This window comes from Lepisma saccharinum, chromosome 16 (assembly GCF_977018435.1).
Source record: "Lepisma saccharinum chromosome 16, izLepSacc3.1, whole genome shotgun sequence".
Taxonomy (NCBI): domain Eukaryota; kingdom Metazoa; phylum Arthropoda; class Insecta; order Zygentoma; family Lepismatidae; genus Lepisma; species Lepisma saccharinum.
In genome coordinates, this window is record NC_139244.1 from 46,383,684 (window position 1) to 46,408,608 (window position 24,925).

The 24,925-nt window shown below is 41.0% G+C and overlaps 1 protein-coding gene across 1 annotated transcript in view; it reads right to left on the reverse strand.

Moving 5' to 3' along the window:
* The window catches only part of LOC146000455 (FRAS1-related extracellular matrix protein 1-like), a 116,075-nt gene that overhangs the window by 34,460 nt on the left and 56,690 nt on the right, over positions 1–24,925 (reverse strand). Inside the window, exons 14-17 of the mRNA XM_083138113.1 lie at positions 15,204–15,354; positions 13,263–13,445; positions 11,361–11,483; positions 6,604–6,941 (exon numbers count right to left, since the gene is read on the reverse strand). Coding sequence (XP_082994239.1) covers positions 6,604–6,941; positions 11,361–11,483; positions 13,263–13,445; positions 15,204–15,354 — 795 coding nt within the window. The remainder of the gene's footprint in view (positions 1–6,603; positions 6,942–11,360; positions 11,484–13,262; positions 13,446–15,203; positions 15,355–24,925) is intronic.

Here is a 24,925-nt window from a genome sequence, read left to right on the forward strand (position 1 = left end):
ACAAGAGTAGCTCCAGAAGGAGAAGGAAAAAGGGGAGGCAAGTGCAGCTCCAGAAGAAAGAGGAGGCAAGAGCAGCTCCAGAAAAAGGAGGAAGCAGAGGTGATCAGAGCAGCTCCAGAAGAAGGTGGAGGTAGAGGAGGGAAGAGCAGCTCCAGAAGAAGGAGGAAGCAGAGGAGGTAAGAGCAGCTCCAGAAGAAGGCAGACGAGGCAGAGGAGATAAGAGCAACTCCAGAAGAAGGATGAAGGGGAGGAGGCAAGAGCAGCTCCAGAAGAAGGTGGAGGTAGAGGAGGCAAGAGCAGCTCGAGAAGAAGGCAGAGGAGGCAGAGGAGATAAGAGCAACTCCAGAAGAAGGATGAAGGGGAGGAGGCAAGGGCAGCTCCAAAAGAAGGTGGAGGTAGAGGAGGGAAGAGCAGCTCCAGAAGAAGGAGGAAGCAGAGGAGGTAAGAGCAGCTCCAGAAGAAGGCAGACGAGGCAGAGGAGATAAGAGCAACTCCAGAAGAAGGATGAAGGGGAGGAGGCAAGAGCAGCTCCAGAAGAAGGTGGAGGTAGAGGAGGCAAGAGCAGCTCGAGAAGAAGGCAGAGGAGGCAGAGGAGATAAGAGCAACTCCAGAAGAAGGATGAAGGGGAGGAGGCAAGGGCAGCTCCAAAAGAAGGTGGAGGTAGAGGAGGGAAGAGCAGCTCCAGAAGAAGGTGGAGGTAGAGGAGGCAAGAGCAGCTCGAGAAGAAGGCAGAGGAGGCAGAGGAGATAAGAGCAACTCCAGAAGAAGGATGAAGGGGAGGAGGCAAAATCAGCTCCAGAAGGTGGATGAAGAAGAGGAGGCAAGAGCAGCTCCAGAAGGAGGAGGAGGTAAGAGCAGCTCCAGAAGAAGGAGGAAGCAAGAACAGCTCAAGAAGAAGGATAAGGCAGAGGAGGTAGAACCAGCTCCATACAAAGGAGGAAGCAGAGGAGGTAGGAGCAACTCCAGAAGGGGAGACAGAGGAGGCAAGAGCAGCTCCAGAAGATGGAGGAAGCAAAGGAGGTAAGGGCAGCTCCAGAAGAAGGAGAAGGTAAAAGAGGAAAGGGCAGCTCCAGAAGAAGGAGGAGGCAAGGTCAGCTTCTGAAGAAGGAGGCTCAGGAGGCAAGGTCAGCTTCTGAAGAAGGAGGATCAAGAGGCAAGAGCAGCTCTAGAAGAGGAAGAGGAGGCAACAGCAGCTCCAAGGAGGAAGAGGCAGAGGAGGCAAGAGCAGCATCAGAAGAAGGAGGAAGCAGAGGAGGCAAGAGCAGCTCCAGAAGGAGGAAGCAGAGGAGGCAAGAGCAGCTCCAGAAGGAGGAAGCAGAGGAGGCAAGAGCAGCATCAGAAGGAGGAGGAGACAGATGAGGCAAGTGCAGCTCGAGAAGAAGGAGGAGGGAGAGGAGGTAAGAGTAGCTTTAGAAGAAGGAAGAAGCAGCTCCAGAAGAAGAAGGATGCAGAGGAGGCAAGAGCAGTTGCATAAGAAGGAGGAAGCAGAGGAGTCAAGAACAGGGTGAGAAGAAGCAGGAAGCAGAGAAGGCAAGAGCAGAACCAGAAGAATGAGGAAGTAGAGGAGGTAAGAGCAGCTCCAGAAGGAGGAAGCTGAGGAGGTAAGAGCAGCTCCAGAAGGAGGAAGCAGAGGAGGTAAGAGCAGCTCCAGAAGAAGGAAGCAGAGCAGGTAAGAGCAGCTCCAGAAGGAGGAAGCAGAGGAGGTAAGAGCAGCTCCAGAAGGAGGAAGCAGAGGCGGTAAGAGCAGCTCCAGAAGGAGGAAGCAGAGGAGGTAAGAGAAGCATCAGAAGAAGGAGGAGGCAGATGACGTAAGAGCAGCTCGAGAAGAAGGAGGAGGGAGAGGAGGTAAGAGTAGCTTTAGAAGAAGGAAGAAGCAGATGAGACAAGAACAGCTCCAGAAGAAGGATGGAGAGGAAGCAAGAGCAGAACCAGAAGGAGGAAGCCGAGAGGGTAAGTGCAGCTCCAGAAGGAGGAAGCAGAGAAGGTAAGAGCAGCTCCAGAAGGAGGAAGCAAAGGAGGTAAGAGCAGCTCTAGAAGGAGGAAGCAGAGCAGGTAAGAGCAGCTTCAGAAGGAGGAAGCAGAGGAGGCAAGAGCAGCTCCAGAAGCAGGAGCAGGCAGAGGACTTAGGAGGAGCTCCAGAAGCACGAGGATGCAGGGATGGTAAGAACAGGTACAGTAGAAGGAGGAAGCAGAAGAGGTAAGAGCAGCTCCAGTAGAAGGAGGAAACAGAAGAGGTAAGAGTAGCGCCAGAAGAAGGAAGAAGCAGAAGTGGTATAAGCAGCCCCAGAAGATGGAGGAAGCAGAAACTGCACCAGAAGAAAGGGAAAGCAGAGGACTGAGGAGGTAAGAGTAGCACCAGAAAAAAGGGAGAGCAAGAGGTGTTAAGAGCAGCTCCAGAAAGAGGAAGCAGAGGAGGCAAGAGCAGCTCCAGAAGTAGGAGCAGGCACAAGAGTTAGTAGGAGCTCTAGAAGCTGGAGGAGGCAGAGAGAGATAGTAAGAACAGGTCCAGAAGAATGAGGAAGCAGAGTTGTTAGGGGCAGCACCAGGAGGAGGCATAGGCGGTAAGAGCAGCTTAGGAGGAGGAAGGAGAGGAGGTAACAGCAGCTTAGGAGGAGGAAGGAGAGGAGGTAACAGCAGCTCCAGAAGGAGGAAGCAGAGGAGGTAAGAGGGTCCAGAATATAGATGGAGGTTGAGGATGTATGAAGAGCAGGAGGTGGCAGATAAGGTATGAGTAGCTTCAGAAGCAATAAGAGCTAGGGGGTTCTGAAACAAGGGGAAGTAGAGATACTAAAAGCAAATCCAGAAGCAGGTCGATCCTGAAAAGATAGAGGAGCAGCACAAGCCAGAGCAGGTAAGAGCAGTAGGTTCAGCTCAAGAAATAGAAGTAATCAGAGGAGGTAGGTGTAGCTCCAAATGCAGAAGCTAGAAGAGACAGAAAAACGTCTAGAGGCAGACGAGGTAGGTGGAGCTCCAGAAGCAGAGGAGTTAGGTGGTTCTGCAGAAGAGGAGGTAGGAGGAGCTCCAGAAGCAGGGGAGGTAGGTCCACCTCCAGAAGAAGTAGAAGGCAGAGGATATAGGAGCAGCTTAGGTAGGAGCTCTGAAGCAGGAGGAAGCAGAGGATGTAGAAGCAGCTTCAGAAGCAGAAGTAGCCAGTGGAGGTAGGTGGAGCTGATATGGGCAGCTCCAGAAACAAAAGTAGCTGGAGGGGAGAGCAGCAGCTCAAGAAACAGAATAAGCCAGACGAGGTAGGAGCAGCCCCAGTATCAGCAGCAGAAGCAAGTAAGTAGGAGCACCTCCAGATGTAGAAGAAACTAGATGAGGTAGGAGCACCTCCAGAAGTAGAAGTCAGAGGAGATAGGGGCAGGTACAGCAGCAGGAGGGGGCAGAGGAGGTAGGGGAAACTCCAGAAGCAGTAGGAAGTAGAGGAACTACAAAAGCAAGAGTACACAGAGAAGGTAAGGAACTCCAGAAGCAAGAGTAGGCAGATGAGGTAAGAGCAGTTCCAGAAGCAGAAGGTAGAGGAGATGCGAGGAGCTCCAGAAGCAGGAGAAGGCTGAGGAGATCTAGAAGTAGGCAGTAGCAGCCTCAAAAGGAGGTGAGGCAGAGAAGATAGGACAGATCCACAAGCAGGAGGAGAACAATTAGAGAAACTCCGGAAGCAGCAGAAGCCTGAGGAGGTAGGTGAAACAAGAGCACGTAGGAGCAGATCAAGTAACTGAAGTAGCCAGAGAAGGTGGGAGCAACTCCAGAAGCTGAAGTAGCCAGAGATGGAAGAAGCTGCTCCAGAAGCAAAATAAACCAGATTAGATGGGGGCAGCTTGAGAAGCAGGAGGAACCAGAGGAAGTAGGTAGATCTCCAGAAGCAGGAAGAGCCTGCAGAGATAGAGAAGCTCCAGAAGCAGCAGAAGCCAGAGGAGGTAGGTGGACCAGGAGGAACCAGAACAGGTAGGGCCAGCTCCAGAAAAAGAAGTAGTTAGAGGCAGGGCTGTGCGATATTGATTTCTTGATATGAATATCAATATGAGTCAAACACACCCCAGTCGGACAGTCTCCCTTCCTCCCAGCAAAATCGAAAAACTAAATAAATAAAAAAAAAGAGTTTTTATTTAGCCTAAATATGGATTCAGGTGGAGCTCCAGAAGCAGGAGGAGGAAGGAAGAGTTCCAGAAGCATGAGGTACCAAAAATAAGAGGAGCTCCAGAAAGAATAGGAACCAGAGAACATAAGGGGAGCTCCAGGAGGAGTCACAGGCTACATCAGCAGCTCCAGAAGCAGGAGAAGGTACAATAGGCAGGTAGAGGTCCTTGAGCAGAAGTCAGAGGAGGAAGGCAGAGCTCCAGATGCAGAAGAAGGTAGATTATATGATGTACGCTTTTAGAACGAATATGAGTTCAGCTAATACACAGCCAATGCTATTCCATTGTTGCCAAACTAACTGCTAGCGGAAGGGAAAGACATAGAATTCGCTGTGTCCAATATTCAACTATTTTTCTTATAATGCATACAGTATATATGAGTACAGTGAATAATGTAGTGAATATTTCTACACAGAATTATAATATCATATCACTGCAGCATATAAGAACTCAAACTGACTCAGACTGGCAACGAGAACACACATGACTATGAAGGGTCATTGTGCATGTTGAGATGAATTTACCACACACTGTTTTCCCAAGACACATGGTGGCAATGAAAAAAACAGACAGAATGAAAATGAGAGGGGTCATTATGTGCATGTTGAAACGTGATGTTTCCCAGCATTTCTTTGAGAATCAATAACTCCGGCTGCAGGTGATGGAAATTTATGGGACTTCGACAGTCAGGTTCCAAATGCCTTACCTCATCTTATGATTAACCTAAAAGTGGCGAGTATTTTGGAAACTTCTTGCTTGCAAGAAAAATATAGAACACAGCATTTAACTGGCACGCTGTAGTTTCCAAACTGTGCAACATTGCACTTCTACCATAGGCTGGCCGCCACGGACATGCTCTGCGTGGCCCCACCCGATATTACTTCTAAAACAGTATGCCACATAGGTAGGTAGAACTCCAGAAGGAGCAGAAGTCAGCAGAGGAAGGCGGAGCTCTAGAAACAGCAAAAGCCAATTGATGTAGGAGGAATTCCAGAAGCAATAGAAGCCAGTGGACATAGGAACAGCTCTAGAAACAGAAGAAGCCAGAGAATGTAGGAGGAACTGCAGAAAGAGGAGGAGCCAGAGGAGGTAAAAGCATCCCCAGAAGCAGCAGGCAGAGGTGGTAGAAGGAGCTTCAGAATCAAGAGGAGCTAAAGAAGGAGAAGGGGTAAAACAGGTATAGAAGGAATATCAAAAGCAGGAGGTAAGAGTATGCTCCAGTATGAGCAAAAGGACCTGTGCGCAGCTCCAAAAACAGGAAGAGCTGAATGAGGTCGGAACTCCAGAAGCAGAAGCAAGAGGTGGTAAGACCAGCTACAGAACCTGAAGAAGCTAAATCAGGTGGGAGCAGCTCCAGAAGCAGTAGGTGCCCGAGATGTTAGGAACAGCTCCAGAAGGAGGAGGAGCTGAAGCAGCTAGGAACTGCTCTGCAAGCAGCACCAGGAGCAGTAGAACCCAGAGGAGGTAGGAGGCACCCCAGAAGCAGGAGCAAGAGGAGATGGAAGCAGCTCCAGAAGTAGGAGAACCCAGAGGAGGTAGGTCGAGCACCAGAAGCATGAGATCCCAGGGGTAGTAGGACGAGCACCAGAAGCAGGAGGAGCCAGAGAAGGTAGGACAAGCCCCAGAAGCAGGGAGAGTTAGATAAGGTAGGGGGAGTTCCAGAAGCATGAGTCAGAGCAGGTAGGATTAGAGCCAGATGAAGTAGGGAGCTCCATAATCATGAGGAGCCTGAGGAGGTAAGAGGAGCTCCAGAAGGAGCAGTCTGACTAGGTACGGGGGAGCTCCCAAGGCTGGAGAAGACAGATTAGGTAGGTGGAATTACAGAAGCAAAAGAAGTAAGAGGGGTAGGAAGAGCTCCAGAACCAGGAAGAGCTTCAGAAGAATGTGGAGCCAGAGGAGGTAAGGGTAGCTCCAGGAGGAAGAGGCAGAGGACATTTAAAGAGCTCCAGAAGCAGGAGCAAGTCGAGGTAGGATGAGTATCAGAAGCAGGAAGTAAGAGCAACTCCAGATGCAGGAGAAACCTGAGGAGGTAGGAGCAGCTCCAGGAGGAGGAGGAGGAAGAAAATGGAGGTTGGGTAACAGGATAAGCCCAAGGAGAAAGGGAGAACTCCATAAACTGGAGATTCCAGAGGAGGTAGAAGCTCCAAGAGCAAAAATCAAAGAGGTAGGAGGAACACCAGGAGAAGTCAAAAGATGTAGGATAAATTTCAGAAGCAAGGGAAGCCAGGTGAGGTAAGAGAAGTTCTAGAAGCATAAGAAGCTCTAGAAGCAGAATAACAAGTTCATGTTCATTGTCTATTTTGGTGGGTTTTAAATTTACCTTACACAGCCTACTTTCATAAATTCTTGTGCCTTATTAACAAGTTTTTAGTGCCTGTAAATCCTCATACTACTGATCTTCATTCAACATCAACCTAAAAAAGTACAGATGTGTCAAATAAACAAAACACAAACATATATCACTTACCTAGTTATGTTAGTCATCAATCCAGCATGCAGATGGTAGAATGAATGGTTATTGTATGTAACCTTGAAAAGAAAATGATCTGGATCGGTCCCAGAGCCAGGATACCTATGATAAGATATTAGGCCATCATTAATTTCCTCCTGAGAAAATGTATCAGAGTCTATTTTCTTTCCACTCCGCAGCAACATACCATACTTTGGATGCTTTGATATGATATACATTATATCATCTGCCTTCACATGCATGTAGTGTGCTTGAAGGTTCGTTGAGGTGAACACAGCTGATTTGTCTTCTTCAATTACCAAATCATGAATCACTTCCAGCACTGGAATTCTTGCCTGTACAAAGATAACAAAATATGCATTTATCACAAATTACACATTAATTAGTCCTTCATTAAAAAAATGCAATAACATTATCAAAGAAATGGATTTTGCGATTACATAGTTATCTTATGTAAAATTATTAGTATTTTTTTAAAAAAAAAATTCTGGTAGATTGCTATACACTTCCAACAAAAAACTTATACAATTCATAAACTACTTTGAATTGTTACAATTTTCAAGTATCAATATCAGTGGGAATTGATTAGAGTATCAGCATTCGTATCGATTCAGCCCTAGTAAATATACCAGGGTGGCTACAGACAAAAATAAAATGAAATTCCCTGACTTTTCCAGTTTTTCCAGAACAAAATTTAGATTTTCCCCCTGACAATTATAAACTAAATTCATGTTTTTGCAAATGGAAATAAGAATGTTATACAGATCCACGTATATTAAGTACCTATATAAGCTTCCACGAAATTGACTTCATTTCTCTATGATTTGCATTCAACTGCAAAATAGTGAATTTGGAAAATTATTACTATTCACAAGCTACAGAGGAATTATGGGATTTTTTCATATGCACCCAGTTTTTCAATGAACTATTTGATTATTTTTAAAGTTATGACTAAAAGAGATTAGAGTGAAGTTAGTGATGCAAAAGGAATTTTGTAATTTTTAATCTCTTTCTCGTTTAATATTTCCACTGAGGTTTGGAAAACCTCTGCTTGCAAGAACCATGAGTGTCATATTTCCTTACATTATCAATGGGACTTTTCTTTCAGTACAAACATTTACAGTATATCCAAATGAAGTACTATGAAACTGCCAACATGCAGTTAGTTATAACATTATTACTGGCGAAAGGGTATATATGTATTAAAAATTAAACGCAAGCAAATTATGGAAGGGGAATCTACTTCATTGTAAAGGTGCCTGATTTAGCTAATCAAATATTAAAACAAGAACACACTGTTGATAACAGCTTCCGAAAGTTTATGTACGAGGGGCATCCAGAAAAAAGTTCCAATGGCACCTGTTCGCAGCGCTAGTGGTCAGAGCGCAACATGCATATGCAAGCAGGAAGAAGCGTCATGTGGCTGTAATCTGGTGCAGTAAAACACAGCCATTTTAGGACAGTTCTAGGTTAAAGATGGCAGCTCTCATGCAGTCTCCCACCGGCTGCAAGGTACGTGTGATAATCAGATATTTGCATGCTCAGAATCCAGCATAGAGCCACCAGCAATCGTGTGAGGTGTACAGACCAGACATCATAAGCAATGATCAGACGATGAAGGCCAATCCAATATGCACAACTCCATACAGCTGAGTACATGCAGGCTCTTTTACATAGATAGTTCCAGTCTTTGATGTCAGACACATATGCCATGGGCATACAAAATTAAGTGTCATGCTACGACCAATGCCAGAACAACAGTGGTGATTATGCCGAAAATTAGATTAGGAGTCACTGTAACTAATGCTTTTAATTACTACTGATATTCTTGTTTTATTTGTGCCTAATCAGTAGGACCTTCATATTTTGTTATTTTTCTTCCAAATTGGTGTTTTTCTTTTTATTTAATTATTTATTTTTACTATTCAGTGTTATTTTTCCCAAAATTCACATTTTCATTTTAGAGCATTTTGTGGCAAATATACCTAAAATTATACGTATTTTCGTGACAGTTTGATATGTTGGAACTGATTTTTGAGAAAGTTATTTTCTATTATTTCTCGCTCGATCTCCACCAAAATCGCACCACTTAGCTTGGTGATTCAAAACACCTCTCGGGCAACAAATACTGATGATGCGGCTTCTGTGTGAACCCTGCCACTTTGCTCTGTAGTGCAAATTGTTATGATAAAAGTTGAGAAAATCCTGATAAATATTTGATTGAACGTGGCTGTAGGAATAATTCCACGTACAACATGCATTATAGTTTTTTCTTGGATAAAATGTTGGAAAACTTGGCACATTTGGTTTCTTTAAGCCTAAAGAAGACAAGAATGTCGGATTTTGAGGTATTTTTCGGTGTTTAAGCACATTTTTAAAATTCACGAAAAATGTCAACAATTCACATTTTATCCCAAATTCTCGTTATTTCACTATTTCAAATGGGTGAAAAATGTGTCCACACATCACTGCACATTCATAAACTCTACTTCACATATTTTTCACAATTATCGTGTTTGCAAAAAATCAAGGCCCTTACTAATTGGAACTTACTTTCTGAATGCCCGTTGTATAAATTAGTAGATGAAAAGTAAAAATTTAGCAGGTCTGGCAGAGAAACGTCAATTACTGAAGAAAGTGATATGCTTTTAGGATTCAATGATTCAGGTAATTATGATATTAGAGTTTTACGTATTTATTATTATAATTTTATTTCAAAACATTGGACATTCCAAGAGTTTAAACAGACAAGACTGAAGGGGAGGGAGGGGGGGGGGGGGTGACGTGAATTGCAATATGAGTGTTGCAGAAAACCTGAGTTTGGGAGCATCATGCACTTGTCAAATTTATATGATGTTTACCAATGCAGATTTCTGTTTTACTTTTTTGTGACATTATTCAACATATATATCCCAACTCGTTGGATTCTTCTTGACATGGAATTATAGTTCGATGACATTGTAAACGAATGTTAACATGTGCAAAAACCAGTATTAAGCCTGGATGATGAAAGAAAACCTTCATACACTTTTCTACGTTGAATACGATTAAGTGAGCCAGAAGAGTAATAAAATTCCAGCAGCATATTTGCAGTGTTGCAGTAAACTAAGGCTCCATTTTTGTTGGATGTTCCATCCGACAAACATCATAAATGACAAAAAATGTCATCCAAGAAACATCGGATTCATGAGAGCACAATGCATGTGATTTTTGTCGGATGTTGCAGAATGACAAAGATCGAACTGCTATGTTTGACAAAAATCGCATGCATATAAGGAGCCAAAAAGTTTGTTCAATGAAATGTTGTACCACACCAGACAAACTCGGATGTACAAGGCTCTGTTTTTGCATGGAATTTTTAACAGATGTTGCAGTCCTAAGACATCCAACAAAAATCAAATCCATAAGAATGCCATCCATGCATGCGATTTTTGTTGCATGTTGTTTTGAACATTTTGTCGAAGTTCCACATTAGTCGAACGGCGATATCCGACAAAATTCGTATGCATCAATGGAGCCTAAATGTTCATCTGACAAATGCTGTACAACAGCACTTAACAAATTACAGGGTTGCATAGTACCCTTTTTGTTACCATGTTCCTTCAGAATGTCCAACAAAATACCATGCTACGATGTTCAACAACTATCGGACAGTGCCACAGTGGTAATGCCCTCCCCCCACCCAATATCTCCATCTGTTGACTGTTCTGTCCTTAATACTACAGACAACAAAAATGATAATACAATGCATTTTCTATGTGATATTCAGAGGCTTATCAAATTTTTCTGCCCCTCCGGAAATTTCTTTCTCTCCCCCCTCCCCTCCCCCATCATTGGTTTCTGTTTTGGCACTGTGGTTGTGTTGTGCATAAAAGGGGCCTAATAGTTGAGGCTGAGATTTAGCAACAAGATTTCCTGTTCCCATGCAGCGCTAAATGACATATTTCAAAATAACGCCTGGCAAATTAATTCCATTGCCCCCCCCCCCCCCAGGCAAAATTCCGCGACATTTCCCAGACTTTTTTTGACCTCTCCAATTCCCTTACTTTTCCCAGTTTTTCTAGGTCTTTCGCCACCTTTTTATACATATGTATAATTTTTTTAGTAATTATACACTCCTTACGAAAAGTTGGGAATATTGTTATATGTGACAATAGATGATAAGACACAGCCTTGGAATGCAACAACACATGGTATAGAGCGACCACAAGGAAAAGAACCTTCAGTGAAAAGTCTCCGTGCAACTTCCCTTTCTTCCGTTCAACTTGGGCCATAAGGAAGCATGTTCCACTCTGACCCTCCCCTCCACAAGGGAGTAAGATGCACAGGAGTTGCGAGTATGTGTAGGTTCTTTTCTTGTGGTTCCACTATATCTGTCTGGTGGATGTTCTAGTCTTTTCACCTATCACCTTTTCCTAATATAATATAATATTCCAAACTTTTTGTGAGGAGTGTATATCCTTGAACTACTATCATTGTTCATAAAAGTTTTCAGCAATGCTACTTTTTTTGGTAACAGTTATGGAAGAGCAAAGGAATATAGCAGAGTAGGCTCAACGCTAAAAACGACTTGAACTCAACTTCTGATGTGCAATGTGAAACATTGCAAAATGAGAAGACAGGTTTGTATGCCATTACGGATGTTTAGTTTGGATGAATTCATCATCTATGCCATGCATTCTGGACACTATCCTAAAGAGGGGCAATAAAGCATAAAATACCAAAAGAACAACACACTCAACAACAAAACTTACCTTTGTTTCTGTAATCTTGATTGGAAGGCTTACTTCTTCTTCTTGAACACCATTTGACACTATTAGGTTAACGATGCTCTGTATGCTTGCTAAATTTTGAGAACTTTCGACATCATATACTATCTGTAAATATAAGTAGCAGCAGTTAAACTAGCCTACTACACAAAAAATCTCAAATTTACAGTGTTTCAAATATTAGAGGTCAGACTCATTAATTGAACAATATACAGGGTGTCCCATAAGCCTTGATTCATAGGAGTTTTTAACAGGATGGTGCCCCTCCGCATTACATGCTGACATTGCAACATTACCTAAACATACAGTTTCCCACACATTGGATTTGAAGCTGAGGATGAATGAAGTGGCCTCCAAAGAGCCCAGATCTCACTTTACTCTATTTATATTTGCGGGGCCACCTGAAAGCTGTGGTGTGCAGGGTCAAAATTCAGAACATTCTTATTCTTAAAGAACATGCTGCGCAGACGTGTCAGCAAATTTCTGTGACTGTGATCCATAAAGTGTTGCAGGAGGGGAGATTTCGTCTTGAACTTCATATGCAATACAATGGTGGATACTCTGAACAAACTCTGTAGTTCTACATGTTTTTCTCCTGTTAGTCCAGATTTATGGGACACCCTGTAGGCATATTGGTGTATTGGTTCTTCTTGGTAAAATTACCAATATTTCTATAATTAACATTTAACTTTGTGCAAAATGCTGTGATTTTTATACAAAACCCATTACAGTCACCTGATTACATGAATCAAGTAAAGAGGTGAATGGTTTCCCTGGTGGCGTAATGTCGCCACCTTATAATCAAGGGGTTCCAGGTTCAATACGCAGTGGAAGCACACAGTAGTTCATATCCCACTCTAAACTGTAGGTCCAGTCCTGATTAGTCTCTGTGTATAAAGTGAATTAATCAATCAATGGTCGTGGTGGCTCAGTCGGTAATGCGTCTGACTACCATGCTAAAGGTCCCGGGTTCGATCCCCAGCCGGTTCAAATCCAGGAACTTTTCTAACGTTGGAAGCAGCCCCGGCACCCACCCAGCATCGAATAACATGGGTACTTGGGGGAAACCCTGGGGTGTAAAGGTGGTCAGGGGCGTGATGCTGATCACATCACCCAAACCACGACCGGATCAAGAAAGTGTGGGGCGTTACCCCCTCACCCCCTATACGCCTTCATGGCATGGTGCTATGCACAGGGGAGCACTTTACCTTTTTACTAATATATATATATATATATATATATATATATATATATATATATATATATATATATATATATATATAGACACACACACACACTAATGTATAATTTTATGTTCACGGCTGAGTGGAAGAAAAGGCTTTGTATGGCCTTAACTCTGTCATTTAAAACAAGACATTAACAAAAAAAAAAAAAAAAAAAAAACCAGGTGAATGAACCATTCAGATTCTTCTTGGAAAAGTTACAATTTTATACTGGATCACTAGAATAAATATTGGTCAGTGTTAAATTTCTTATTAATACTTTATCACCACTGCAAAAAAATATTTCTCTCGAAAAGTTTATGGTTCTTACAAGCACAGAAACAGAATTTTCAATTTTCAGGAGAACATACGCTCCCTTCATCAGATATTCATGTCCCAAAACGTCAAATTGAAAATTGTATTTATGTGCTTGTAAGAACCGTAAACTTTTCAAGAGAAATAATTCCACAATGTAAGCAATACGCATATGCAAGTAAAATTATACCTCTGGCAAAAAACTGATATGATATTGGTAATCAGCCAATACACTGTAATGTCTACATTGGCCAATACTGATACAGTAATAATTATTCTGTCCCATCTAGTGTATGCATATGTGCATGTGTATAAAATGGTACTCAAGAACTTCTCTCTTCCCACTCACCTTTCCACTTAATATTTCCAGCATTGTAAAGTTCTGAACAGAGATGTCAGGTTGATCAATGTTTCTGAAATCACCATAGAGAGGGGTATCCACCATGTAGAAGAAAATCTCTTCAGGTTTATTGCTGTTGTCGAAAGCATTGAGCTGTTTCAAGCTGACAACAGCCTCACCTCCATATTTCACCTGCAACATACATGTAAGAGCAAATCATAGCACCTAACATCAAACGTAAGCAGAGCCATATGTTTGCCTCATAAAAGACAAAATTATGAAAAATCCACATAGAACATGAATGAATGAATGATTTGATTTATTTTACTTCACATTTCTGCCACTTTTGGCTGGTTGCAAAGATGAGAATGAATGGTGAAGGGACAATGACAAATACAAATAGACAGCACACAGCCCCACAAGAATTCAGATGCAGAGCCTCGTTAGTCTGCAAAATGCAATCCAGGGTGCACTTTGTGGAAGAGAGGATGTTTTCACAAAAACATAAAATTTAGATACACTAAAACATCGTTAATCCGGACCCCGATAAGCCAGATTTTGCTTAATCCAGAAAGAAAAAAAAAAAAAAAAAAAAAAAAAAAAAAAAAAAAAAAAAAAAAAAGCAGAATGCAAGGTTTTAAATGTGGGTAGAAGTCAACAATCGCATTCGTCGTACGTACTGCATTGTATGTACAGTATTGCTTTACATTTTACTGTACTGTACAGTGTATTTAGGCCTATGCCCTTTAAATACACCATAATAAGCATGTTTTGTTGCTATAAACGGAGTCTTAATGCACTTTTTACTGTTCTCTTAGGTTATTTCAGTTAATCCGGACTTTCGTTACACCAGTCAACTTATTCCCCCATTAGTCCAGATTAACGAGGTATTACTGTATATTAATAGCCAATATTATGCCTAGCTTAACTTAAAATTACAATTACAAACAGAAGACCTGGCAACTATGATATCATGTTTTGTCACAAAGAATAAGATTCAAAACATAATGTAGTTCACTGTACAAGGTATCTTCTTCCAAAACCCATTGGGTATGATGGTGAAATAAGAAAGACTGTGCTGCTCATGGTATTTAAATGTGAATAAAATGTAATGTCCAGCACAAGGTGTAAGATTTTGTCAACATTTTTTTTAATGTTTCATCACTCTGCACCAATGAGTGTTGATTGATTGATTGATGTTTAAATTTCTAAAACAAAATTGAGGACACAAGGAAAGAAAATCAAATAGATCAGTTAAAAACTTTCTAACTCAATTTTCAAAACTATTCATTCATAATGCAAGCAATGCGTACATACAAGAAAAACTATTCATTCATTCATTACTTAAAAAGAACTAAAACTACACTGTCTCTGAGGGATAAAATATCTTACCTATTAAAAGCTAAAGCTGTAAAGGTGCACTTGGTACACACAATGACAAACACAGGACAACACAACTCCACAGAGTAGTAGTCTGGCCTGCAAGAAGCAGTTACCGGGATGTACTACGGGAAGTATAGTTGACTTTTGGGTGCCTTAACAGAAGGTCATCCCTTACGCCCCAAATTAGTGTTGCCATGAAGTATTTACATTGCTTGCTGGACGATAAGCATCCTGACAGCAGATGCTGAAGAATGGAGTATTTTTGGTATAACATTAAAACTCTTCATAGAAATCTAAGGAAATATTGCAGACTTGACCAGGATTCAAACCTGGGTCTCTGGCATACTGTGCCACTGTTCTACCAATTGAGCTACCGAGCCAGCCTGGTTTTGCCTGAATCTTTGCCTCCTCTGTTTTACCTATATAGAATTGTAGAGCAATGACACGGTATTCCAGAGACTCAGAAGTGAGTTACAATTGAGCTAGTATTTTTCACTCGAATTTCTATGTAGTACATCTCCTGTGTGTGTAAGTTGTGATAATACATGTTGAAAAATTGCACTATACCTCAAGTGTGTTTGTCTCCACTTGCAAATTATCCTTCTCATTGTACATAAAATATATAAAAAATAGATGTTCGGAGGATATGTGCACACCATCTGATATTCTGAATGTAAAGGAATCTTTCAAAGCTCTAGTCCCAGTATTGGCAATATATCTGCAATGGCAAAGAAAGACACATGGCGTGACAATAATTATGCACTTACAAATTAGAAAATTACAACAATGCAAGTCATACTTTAATTTTTAGAATTAATACAATATCTTGTCATGGTAAACCCATGGGACTATTTTAAAACATTAATCATCAAAGTTACTACGGTTTAAAATTAAAGATCCAAATTACAAATAAAACAAAAGAAAATTGTTACCATTGTGGCCTAATAAAAGATTAGTGAATACAGCTGTAATAATACAAAATAAAGTTTTGCTTACTTTATTGGTACACCAAGTGCCTATTTATTAAAAAAAAATCTGGCTTATCAGTGGTTAGTAAATTGTAACAACACACAAAAAAATTTCCATCACTATAATCTATATTTTACAGTGCGACAATCAATTCAATGTGATATAATATTTTACACATAATATTGTGTATTTATTAATGTACAGTATATGTTTAATAAATATTGACTAAGATCTAAAATATTTGACTGAATGATTATATCTTAAGAAATAGTTTTGGCTGGTGCATGGAAGAAGATAATACACCCTTACAAGTTTATTCGCGGTTCCTCCTAATTCTTAATCACCAACTGAATTCTTCACCTTCTAGTAGCATCTTCAAGTGAGGCATGTTCTGGTACAGGTGAAGCGGGAAGCCTAGTGGTGCTGGATAACTTGAGTCATTTTCCTCTGTTTTCTAGCATGATTGTGGCAGTTCCATTTCTTGCCACTGGTGGGACTTGTGGCACTGTGCAAGTAGGTTTTGTTATGTTTTCTGATTTAGCCTGCTTGATACCTGATCATTGCTGTGGTGGTCATTCTGTGTCTGTGTTTAACTCTTAGACATAGGAGGAGGTTTTTGGCATAACTCTACCAGGTTCTGGAGAAGAAAGAACAACCCCATTCACCACAAGAGGCCATTAGAAGGGTGACAAAATCTATTTTTGGAGAAGAGTAATTTGCAATTTTAATCACTTTTCTGCTACTTTTGGCAAAGTGGAGATGAAGATGACACTCAAAAGGAATGCCCATGCCTTGGTTGAGACTTGAACCCAGGAACTTGTGTAGCGAGATCAAAGTCAACAACTTAAGGTAAGCTATTGTGACTCGATTATCTTCTTCCATGCACTGGCCAAACTAATACCTTCAGATGTAACCAAACATTCAGTCAAATGTTTTATATCTTACTAGATGAACGATTGATATATTTCTTTGTCATTTATGAGCAATGAAGAAAAACACAATTTCTAGCACTGCCTGAGAAAAACAAGTTGCTAGAGGTTGCTAAAAATGAAGAAGAAATTCAACATATGAACACATGATACATCAAATGATAAAGAAACAATGTCGAATTGCTCATAAAAAATGTCGCTCAACTGGAGATCAAACCTAGCTGTTGCAAATTGTGTACCAATTCATGTAACTAACGAACAACAAACCAACATCAATTGCAGAAAGATGCCATTGAAGTTCACATATCCAAGGGTGTCCAATGCCTAAGAGAACGGACATTAAAACTTACACAGAAATATAAAGGCTACCTAGTTGGCTAGGTAGTTCAGTGCTAGAGCATTGGCAAAGATACAGGTTTTGTGCCTGGCTGAGCCCCAATTTTCACATTCAGTGAGCTATAATATATCTTGCTTGGGGGAAGGGGACTAGAGTTCCTCTTACATGCTTCCACAGTTGCAATAAATTTAAGAAGAGAGAGACAAGTCATCTTGCTTCTTTTAAACAAAAACAGATTATGTTGAACAGTAGGAATTGCATTACATAGATGAGATAAAGTTAAATTCAGAAGTTAATACAAATTGCCAAAACATGGTGCACTTGCACATCAATCCATATCACTGACACATGGAATCTGTCATGCAAAAAGGAACAAATGCAAGTCAAAAAAGATCATGATGCATAAACGCTTATAATTTGAATGAAGAAACAGGAAATTGCATCCCTTCTTTTATTACTCACATGCAGTGAATGATAGATAAAAAGCTCAATAAATTAAACGAGTTATTATCTAGAATTTTAATAAGATACTAATGTAACATTTAATAAATGACAAAAAGAGTGAAATTTTTACCAATGCAAATTGATATGAACTGGAATTAGTTAATTCCAAACTATCCTTCAACCACTGGTAAGCTGTGATCGTAAGGTGAAAAAGTGACGGATACACTGATGACACTGTCCCATACTATCATTGTAAGAATAATCAACAAAATGGGAAATGATGAATTTGGGTTTCCAAATTAGTTCAATAGATTGTCTCTACACATCATAATTACATCAGTTTCTTGTGCTTACTTTAAATTCTGTTTCCAGGTAATTGTGGAATAATTGAAAGCTACACTGTTTATTACAACATTCATAGTTATAACAACAATGAAACTGACTTGTGGTAACTGAACTTTTTAAAATGCCAGTTATGTAATATATTACTTTATTTCAATTTGAACCAATGCTATGTGGCAAAAGTGAAGTCTGTAATCAAATGATAGTTATTTTAATATTCAAATTATCTCTTAGGTAATTATACAGAATACTTAAAAGCAAAACTCTGGTAGATTTATGTGGCTCCACACTTTCTGCACCATGCTCCAACTGCCTTTATACCCCGAGGCACCCATTTATTAGAGGCTAGGTGAACACCAGAGCCGCATTACGCAGGGACACTGCTGAAAATTTTCCCAACCCCAGGAATCGGGGTCTCTCACATGGTAGTCAGATGCTCTACTGACTGAACTACTGTGGCTCTTGTCAGTGTCAATATCAAGGGTTATATAACAAAATGCAGAGAGTAGAATTACAAAGAACATTAACTACTGAAGTGGTATTTTTGAAAACGTTTCTAAGGAAACATACATGTGCAAGATTCTCACTAGCTTATAGAGAATAAAGATAATTAATGACTAAAAAACAAAGTTTCACATTTTGCACAGGCTACATGCTTCTCATAATTACCTGATGCATATAAAGTGAGAATGCAAACAAGCTAACTCATGCATGTACTCGCAATGTCAGTTAATCTTCTCAGGCAAAGTAACAGCAGGCTGGAAGAAAGAAGGTTAAAGTTATTACAGACAAATTAGGTTATAAAAATTCTGAATGCTAAGAAAAACATCATATGGTATTAATGAGAAAATCTATTTTTTAAAAAACTAATCTCATTTAAATTCATAGCACAAACATGACTTCTTACACAAATATATAATAATTTCATGTAACTTTAATGAAAAATTATACAAATTTACTATACAAGGCTCATTCAATATACAGGGTGATTCAGAATTCCTATTACACACTTCTAGGGGTTGTAGAAGGGACTTAGTAGATCGAGTTTTGATAAGGAACCCATGTCCGGAAACATACCTTTTTGGTACTACACATATGACAAGATCACATAATTTTACATCTCCCACTTAAACTGCATCACTACAAGAGCTGCTCGATGTGGTGACCCTGAAGTTCATTGCAAACAGTATACCTCCGAAGCATGTTTGCATACACACGCTCAAAAATACCTGGTGTGTGCTGAATCGTGTCTGCTGCAGCCAGAACTTGTGTAACCAGGTCTTCCTCCAACACAACAGGAGTCTCATAAACAAGACTCTTCATGTCGCCCCATACGAAAAAGTCAAGAGGGGTTAGATCCGGCGATAGTGGTGGCCAAGGAGTTGGTCCACCGCAACCTATCCACCTGTCCCCGTATGTTTGACTGAGATGTTGTGGGACATCATGGGAAAAGTGTGCTGGTGCGCCATCATGTTGGAACAACATGTGCTAGAGAATGTGCAGCGGCACATCGTCCAAGAACTGCACCAATACTTCTTGCAGGAAGGTCAAGTACCTCGAACCTGTTAGGCAGCCCGGAAGAAGGTACGGCCCAATCAGACGACCATCAATGATACCAGCCCATTGATGCCAAACCGTTGCTGAAATCCATGAGAATGTATGGCACGAGGATTTTCGTCATCCCAAATGTGGCTGTTCCGACTGTTGAAAACACCTTCCTGGTGAAATGTGCTTCATCAGTAAAAAGAGCAAGCCGAGGAAACTCTGAAACTTCCACAGTAATTGACACGTGGTACAAAATCTGCTGGACCCATTGCCTGTACCTTCTGGAGATGTTATGGGTGAAGCTGCTGGTCATGAAGAATATGCCAGATGCTGCTCTGAGACACATTCATGTGACATGCAATGGTGCGAGTACTCGTCGACAGGAGCTAGTCAGTTCGAAAAAGGGGCTCCTCTTCAACATCGAGAGTGCGACATGTCCATGGAGCACCACAGTCGGCCCTGTTAACTTTGAAGTTACCTGTTTCTTACAGCCATTGCTCTAATCAGGCAAAAATGGTAGCTATGTGATGGAGTGACATAATGCGGAAAATGCTCTGCATACAGACGTTGCGCATCTTTACCATTACGTCCAGCTTCACCGTAAATTAACAACATGTCGGTGTTCTCGGCAAACGTGTATTCAACCATAATGTACTGTCTTCCACAACGACAGAATAGCAACTGGTGTGAAGGTCGAAGCACACCGGATTGTAAACAGTGAACTGTTTGCAGCCACGACTGAATAGCAATGGACATGAAGGTTGAAGAACACCCGATTGTAAAAAGAGGATGTTGGAAGCAGCACACATGACATCAGGGGACTGAAGATGTCGCCCTCCATCAATGTGGGTTATCTACCATGAAGCGGGAGATGTGAAATTATGTGATCTTGTCATCTGTGTAGTACCAAAACGGTACGTTTCTGGACATGGGTTCCTTATGAAAACTTGATCTAGTAAGTCCCCTCTATAACCTCTAGAAGTGTGTAATAGGAATTCAGAATCACCCTGTATAACCGGAAATATGTTGTAACAAATATTTATTACAAGTACCAAAAGAACTACAGTACTATTTGGTCTAGGAATTAATTCGTGCGCCTGGACAAGAGATGGCGTAACGAGCGTATCGTCCCACAGTTCCGTGTATCCACACATGCGTTGAAAACTCCTGTCAGCGTGCATCATTCGTAGTATAGGGCAGTTGATTGACGTGTCAACAACAGCATTTTGTAGTCAACTGAACATGGTGCAGTTCGTGCCAGATAAAGTGTTTTTGCGGGGTGTTCTGCTTCATTACTTTAACATGCAGAAGAGTGCTACCGAAAGTCATCGTATTTTAGTGGAAGTGTATGGTGACCATGCGCTAGCTGAGCGAACGTGTCAGAAGTGGTTTGCACGGTTTAGAAGTGGTGATTTCAGCCTGGAAGACCAAGAGCGACCTGGACAGCCAAAAAAAATTGAAGACGAAGAATTGAGAGCATTGCTCGATCAGGATTCGTGTCAAACGCAGGAAGAACTTGCAGAAGCATTTGGCGTTGATCAAACAACGGTTTCCAAATGCCTCAAAGCCATGGGAATTATTCAAAAGATGTCACATTGGGTTCCACATGAATTGAAAGACAGAGACGTTGAAAGACGAAAAAACATTTGCGAATTGCTGCTTCAAAGACAGAAAAGAAAGGGGTTTTTGCATCACATTGTTACTGACGATGACAAGTGGATCCATTACGAGAACCTGAAACAAAAAAAAAGGCCTGGGTGAAGCCAGGTGAACCAGGTCCATCACAACCGAAACGAGATATTCACTGTGCAAAGGTTATGCTGTGTATATGGTGGGATATGAAAGGTGTGGTGTACTATGAGCTGCTGCAACCGGGTGAAACTATTAATGGAGAACGTTATCGACAACAATTAATGCGTTTGAAGCAAGCTCTGGCCAGGAAACGACCAGAATGGGAGAACAGACATGATAAACTTACTTTTCAACATGATAACGCTCGCTCACATGTCGCAAAACCGGTCAAAACCTATTTAGAAAATGTCAGATGGGAAGTTTTACCCCACCCACCGTATTCACCAGATGTTGCTCCTTTGGACTACTACTTGTTCGATTGCATGAATAACGATTTGATTGGACAGCGGTTCACTTCTTCAGAAGATATCGAAAAATGGGTCTCTGACTGGATTGCTTCAAAGGATGAGGACTTCTTTCGCCACGGAATCTGTAACTTGCCTGACAGATGGGCGAAAGTGGTGGCTCGCGATGGACAATATTTTTCTTAAGGTATTTATGTATTTTGTGTTTGAACTACAGCTTCAATGTGTGCGTAACAACTGCACGAATTAATTCCTAGACCAAATATGTTTCAACATAACCCCTCCCCTAGTTCAATGTACCTATGCCAGCACTTGATAAGGGCCCTGATTCCACAGGAAAAACATTCTTTTGGATGAGTGCGTAACCACTCAAGCACTGCTGACTGGACTTTGTCATCATTCTGGAACCTAAATCCACTTAGTGCATCTTTCAGTGGGCCAAAGGTGTGGAAATCTGAAGGTGCGAGATTGGGCGAATATGGAGGGTGGGGTAAGCACTCAAACTTTAGGTTCTCGATGGTAGACAATGTGGCTTTGGCAGTGTGTGGTCTTGCATTTTCATGGAGCAAAAGGACACCAGTGGACACCAGATCACATCGTCTCTTCAGAGTGGCTGGTTTCAGTTTTTCACGCATAAGTTTGGAGTAGATGGTACTGTTTACATTATGACCTCTTGGCATGTAATGTTCAAGAATTGGCCCCTTGTGGTCCCAAAACAAAGTTCAGATGACCTTTCCGGCACTCCGTTGAGTACGTACCTTCTTCAGTCTGGGAGACGGAGGATGTCGCCATTCCATTGCTGTCCTCTTACGTTCTGGTTCATAGAAATGAACCCAACTTTCATCTCCAGTGACAATAAGATGAAGAAATGCCTCACCGTCAGATTCATAACAGTGCAAAAGCTCCCTGCACACATCAACACATCTCTCCTTTATTTCTGGTGTCAAACGTTTCGGAACCCACCTTGCACAAACTTTCCTGAACCTCAGTATCTCATGACTGATATGGCGGGCTGATCCTACACTTATTTCCATCTGGGAAGCAATTTCACTGACAGTAATATGTCTGTTCTCCCGTATCAAGTTCTCCACTTGAGCAATGTTGCGTCCATGACTGCAGTGACAGAGCAACATATTTGCCCTGTTTGAACTTCTCAGCCCACTTGTAACTGTGATCGACACATACACTTGTCACTGTACTGAACTGTCATGCGGCAATGAATTTCTATTGGTTACATGCCTTCACTCAACAAAAATCTCATGACACTTCGCTACTCCAGCTTGGAGCACTCATGTAAAGGTGCCACGATCTTGTGTAACTCTTTCCCAGCATCTCGTGTGCAAGGCAGGCATGCCAGCCCCAGCTATGAATACAGATGCCTTCACAAAATAACAAACATATAACAATCACGGTCGTATTTTAGATTTTTTTATACTACTTTTCCGGTTATTTATTGAATACACCTTGTATATTTGTGTAAGAAGATACCTAATCACTTTCTTATTGAATATCCTTTACATACTTTGATTCAAATCAGTAATTCTGCAGAATGCACATTTGTCGACATTGCAGTAATCTCTTGTTCAGTTTAACTCTTAAATACTAAGTTGGGACAGTGTCTGTCCCAATGAGCTTTCGTGTTTATGCTGAGTTGGGACACCATTTCTTCTGGAAGATGACACATTTTACTATGTGACTTTGAGAACATAATAAAGCTCAGATAATGTTCTGGAGATATATGTTTGTAGTGATACATGACTTTAGAGTGAATCATGAGTAATTTGATTGCTGCTGTTGCTATATGACAAATAGAGGTGAAGAAAGCATGTAACTTTTAATCATTTCAAATTTTGCACCGAAAAAAGCCTGAGCATTGTGACTTAGCCTTCGCATCTCTGGGTTACGTTGCAGTAAACCACATAATTCTACCTACACTTGAAGAGAATTAGTTCTTTCTTCATTTGCAAACAATTCTTTATATCACACAGGAAGACTTCCGTAGTAAACACAACAGCTTAGTTCATGTGTCAGCTTAGTTCATGTGTTCTTATCTCTTTTTGAATTTACAACATTTTTTCTTCAATGCAAAAGGTAAGAAACACAATTACAAAGCAAAACACCTGATTTCAATATTTGGTACCTAAAATCTGTAAACCATAGATTCTATTAGGACAACAATACAGCACACAACACACCACAACAATGGATGTACATTGTACATAAAACCTTTCGCTTGCTAGAAAGTCAGAATTCATTCACCTCCTTAATTAATGTACGTAGCCACATGACTGCTACAGCTTTTGCGTTAGGAAGAGAAACTGGATATTGAAAATCGGATTACAAGAAGATGAGACATGGATTATACTTTTATATTCATAAAAATAACAACAAAAATAGCAAAATTCTGCACTAAGTTACATGATAATTATAGAAATATTAAACCAGTAAAGTTACTGTTAATTTTATTGATAAGTTGATACACTGATATGGTTATATCTCTTTTCCTAGTTTGGTTATTTTATATTGCTTTTCTACAAAGTGATACACTGATATGCCTGTATCCCCGATGGCACAGTGGTAGCATCGTCACCTTGTAATCAACGGGTCCCTGGTTCGATACCCGGTGGAGGCACATAGTGGTTCGGATTCCACTTTAAACTGTAGGTCCAGTCCAGATTAGCTTTACAGTGCATAAAGTGGACTTAAAACACCAAATCAATCAATGCCTGTATCTCTATTTTTAAAAATACGTAAATACAAAGGGTGTTCAATAAGTTTTGCACAGATGGTTATAATATTTTTATTAGTTGCAATATGATGATGAAATTAAGGTGAAAATACTTTGATCCTTTGGCTACATGGTTACTCAATGTAGCCTCCATCTGCTGTGATGCATCTCGTCCAACCTTCTTTCCATGCCTTCAATGCACTTTGGTAAAATTCAGGTGGCTGACTTTTACAGCATTGTTTCACACAAGAAATGAGTTCCTTGTCACTGTCGAATGTTTTTCCCCCCAGGTGGGCATTCAGACGACCAAACAGGAAGAAATCCGAAGGAGCCAAGTCTGGACTATAGGGAGGCTGAGAGACGACTTCCAATCCCATTTTCATGATTTTTTGCTGTGTCATCATGGCTGTGTGAGGCTTGGCATTGTCATGATGGAGTTGGATGACCTTACCTTGCAGCTCCGGTCCCTTGGTCTGGCACATCGTAGAAAACTTCTTATGTCACGTGCCAGCAACATATTTGTTAAAAGCACTAAAACACACACAAACAGCATGATAAAAAACACTTTAGCAGTTCTGACGAGCTTTTGATCCTATCTCGGGATCATCCTCAGGGCTGGTCAAGGTGCGACGGAAGGGAGGAAGTGAGTAGTGAGTAGCAGAAATTGAACCAGGTCCCTTCTGTCGCCCCTCGACCAGCCCTGAGGATAATCCCAAGATGGGATCGTAAGCTCGGTAGAACTGCTATAGTGCTTTTTTATCATGCTGTTTGTGTGTGTTTTAGTGTTTTTAGTACATATATCTATTGGTTATTTTATGTTGCTTTTCTACCTCTTGGGTTGGAGATGAAAGATGAACTGACAAGATGGGTGATGGGACAAACACAAACATGCACCCATG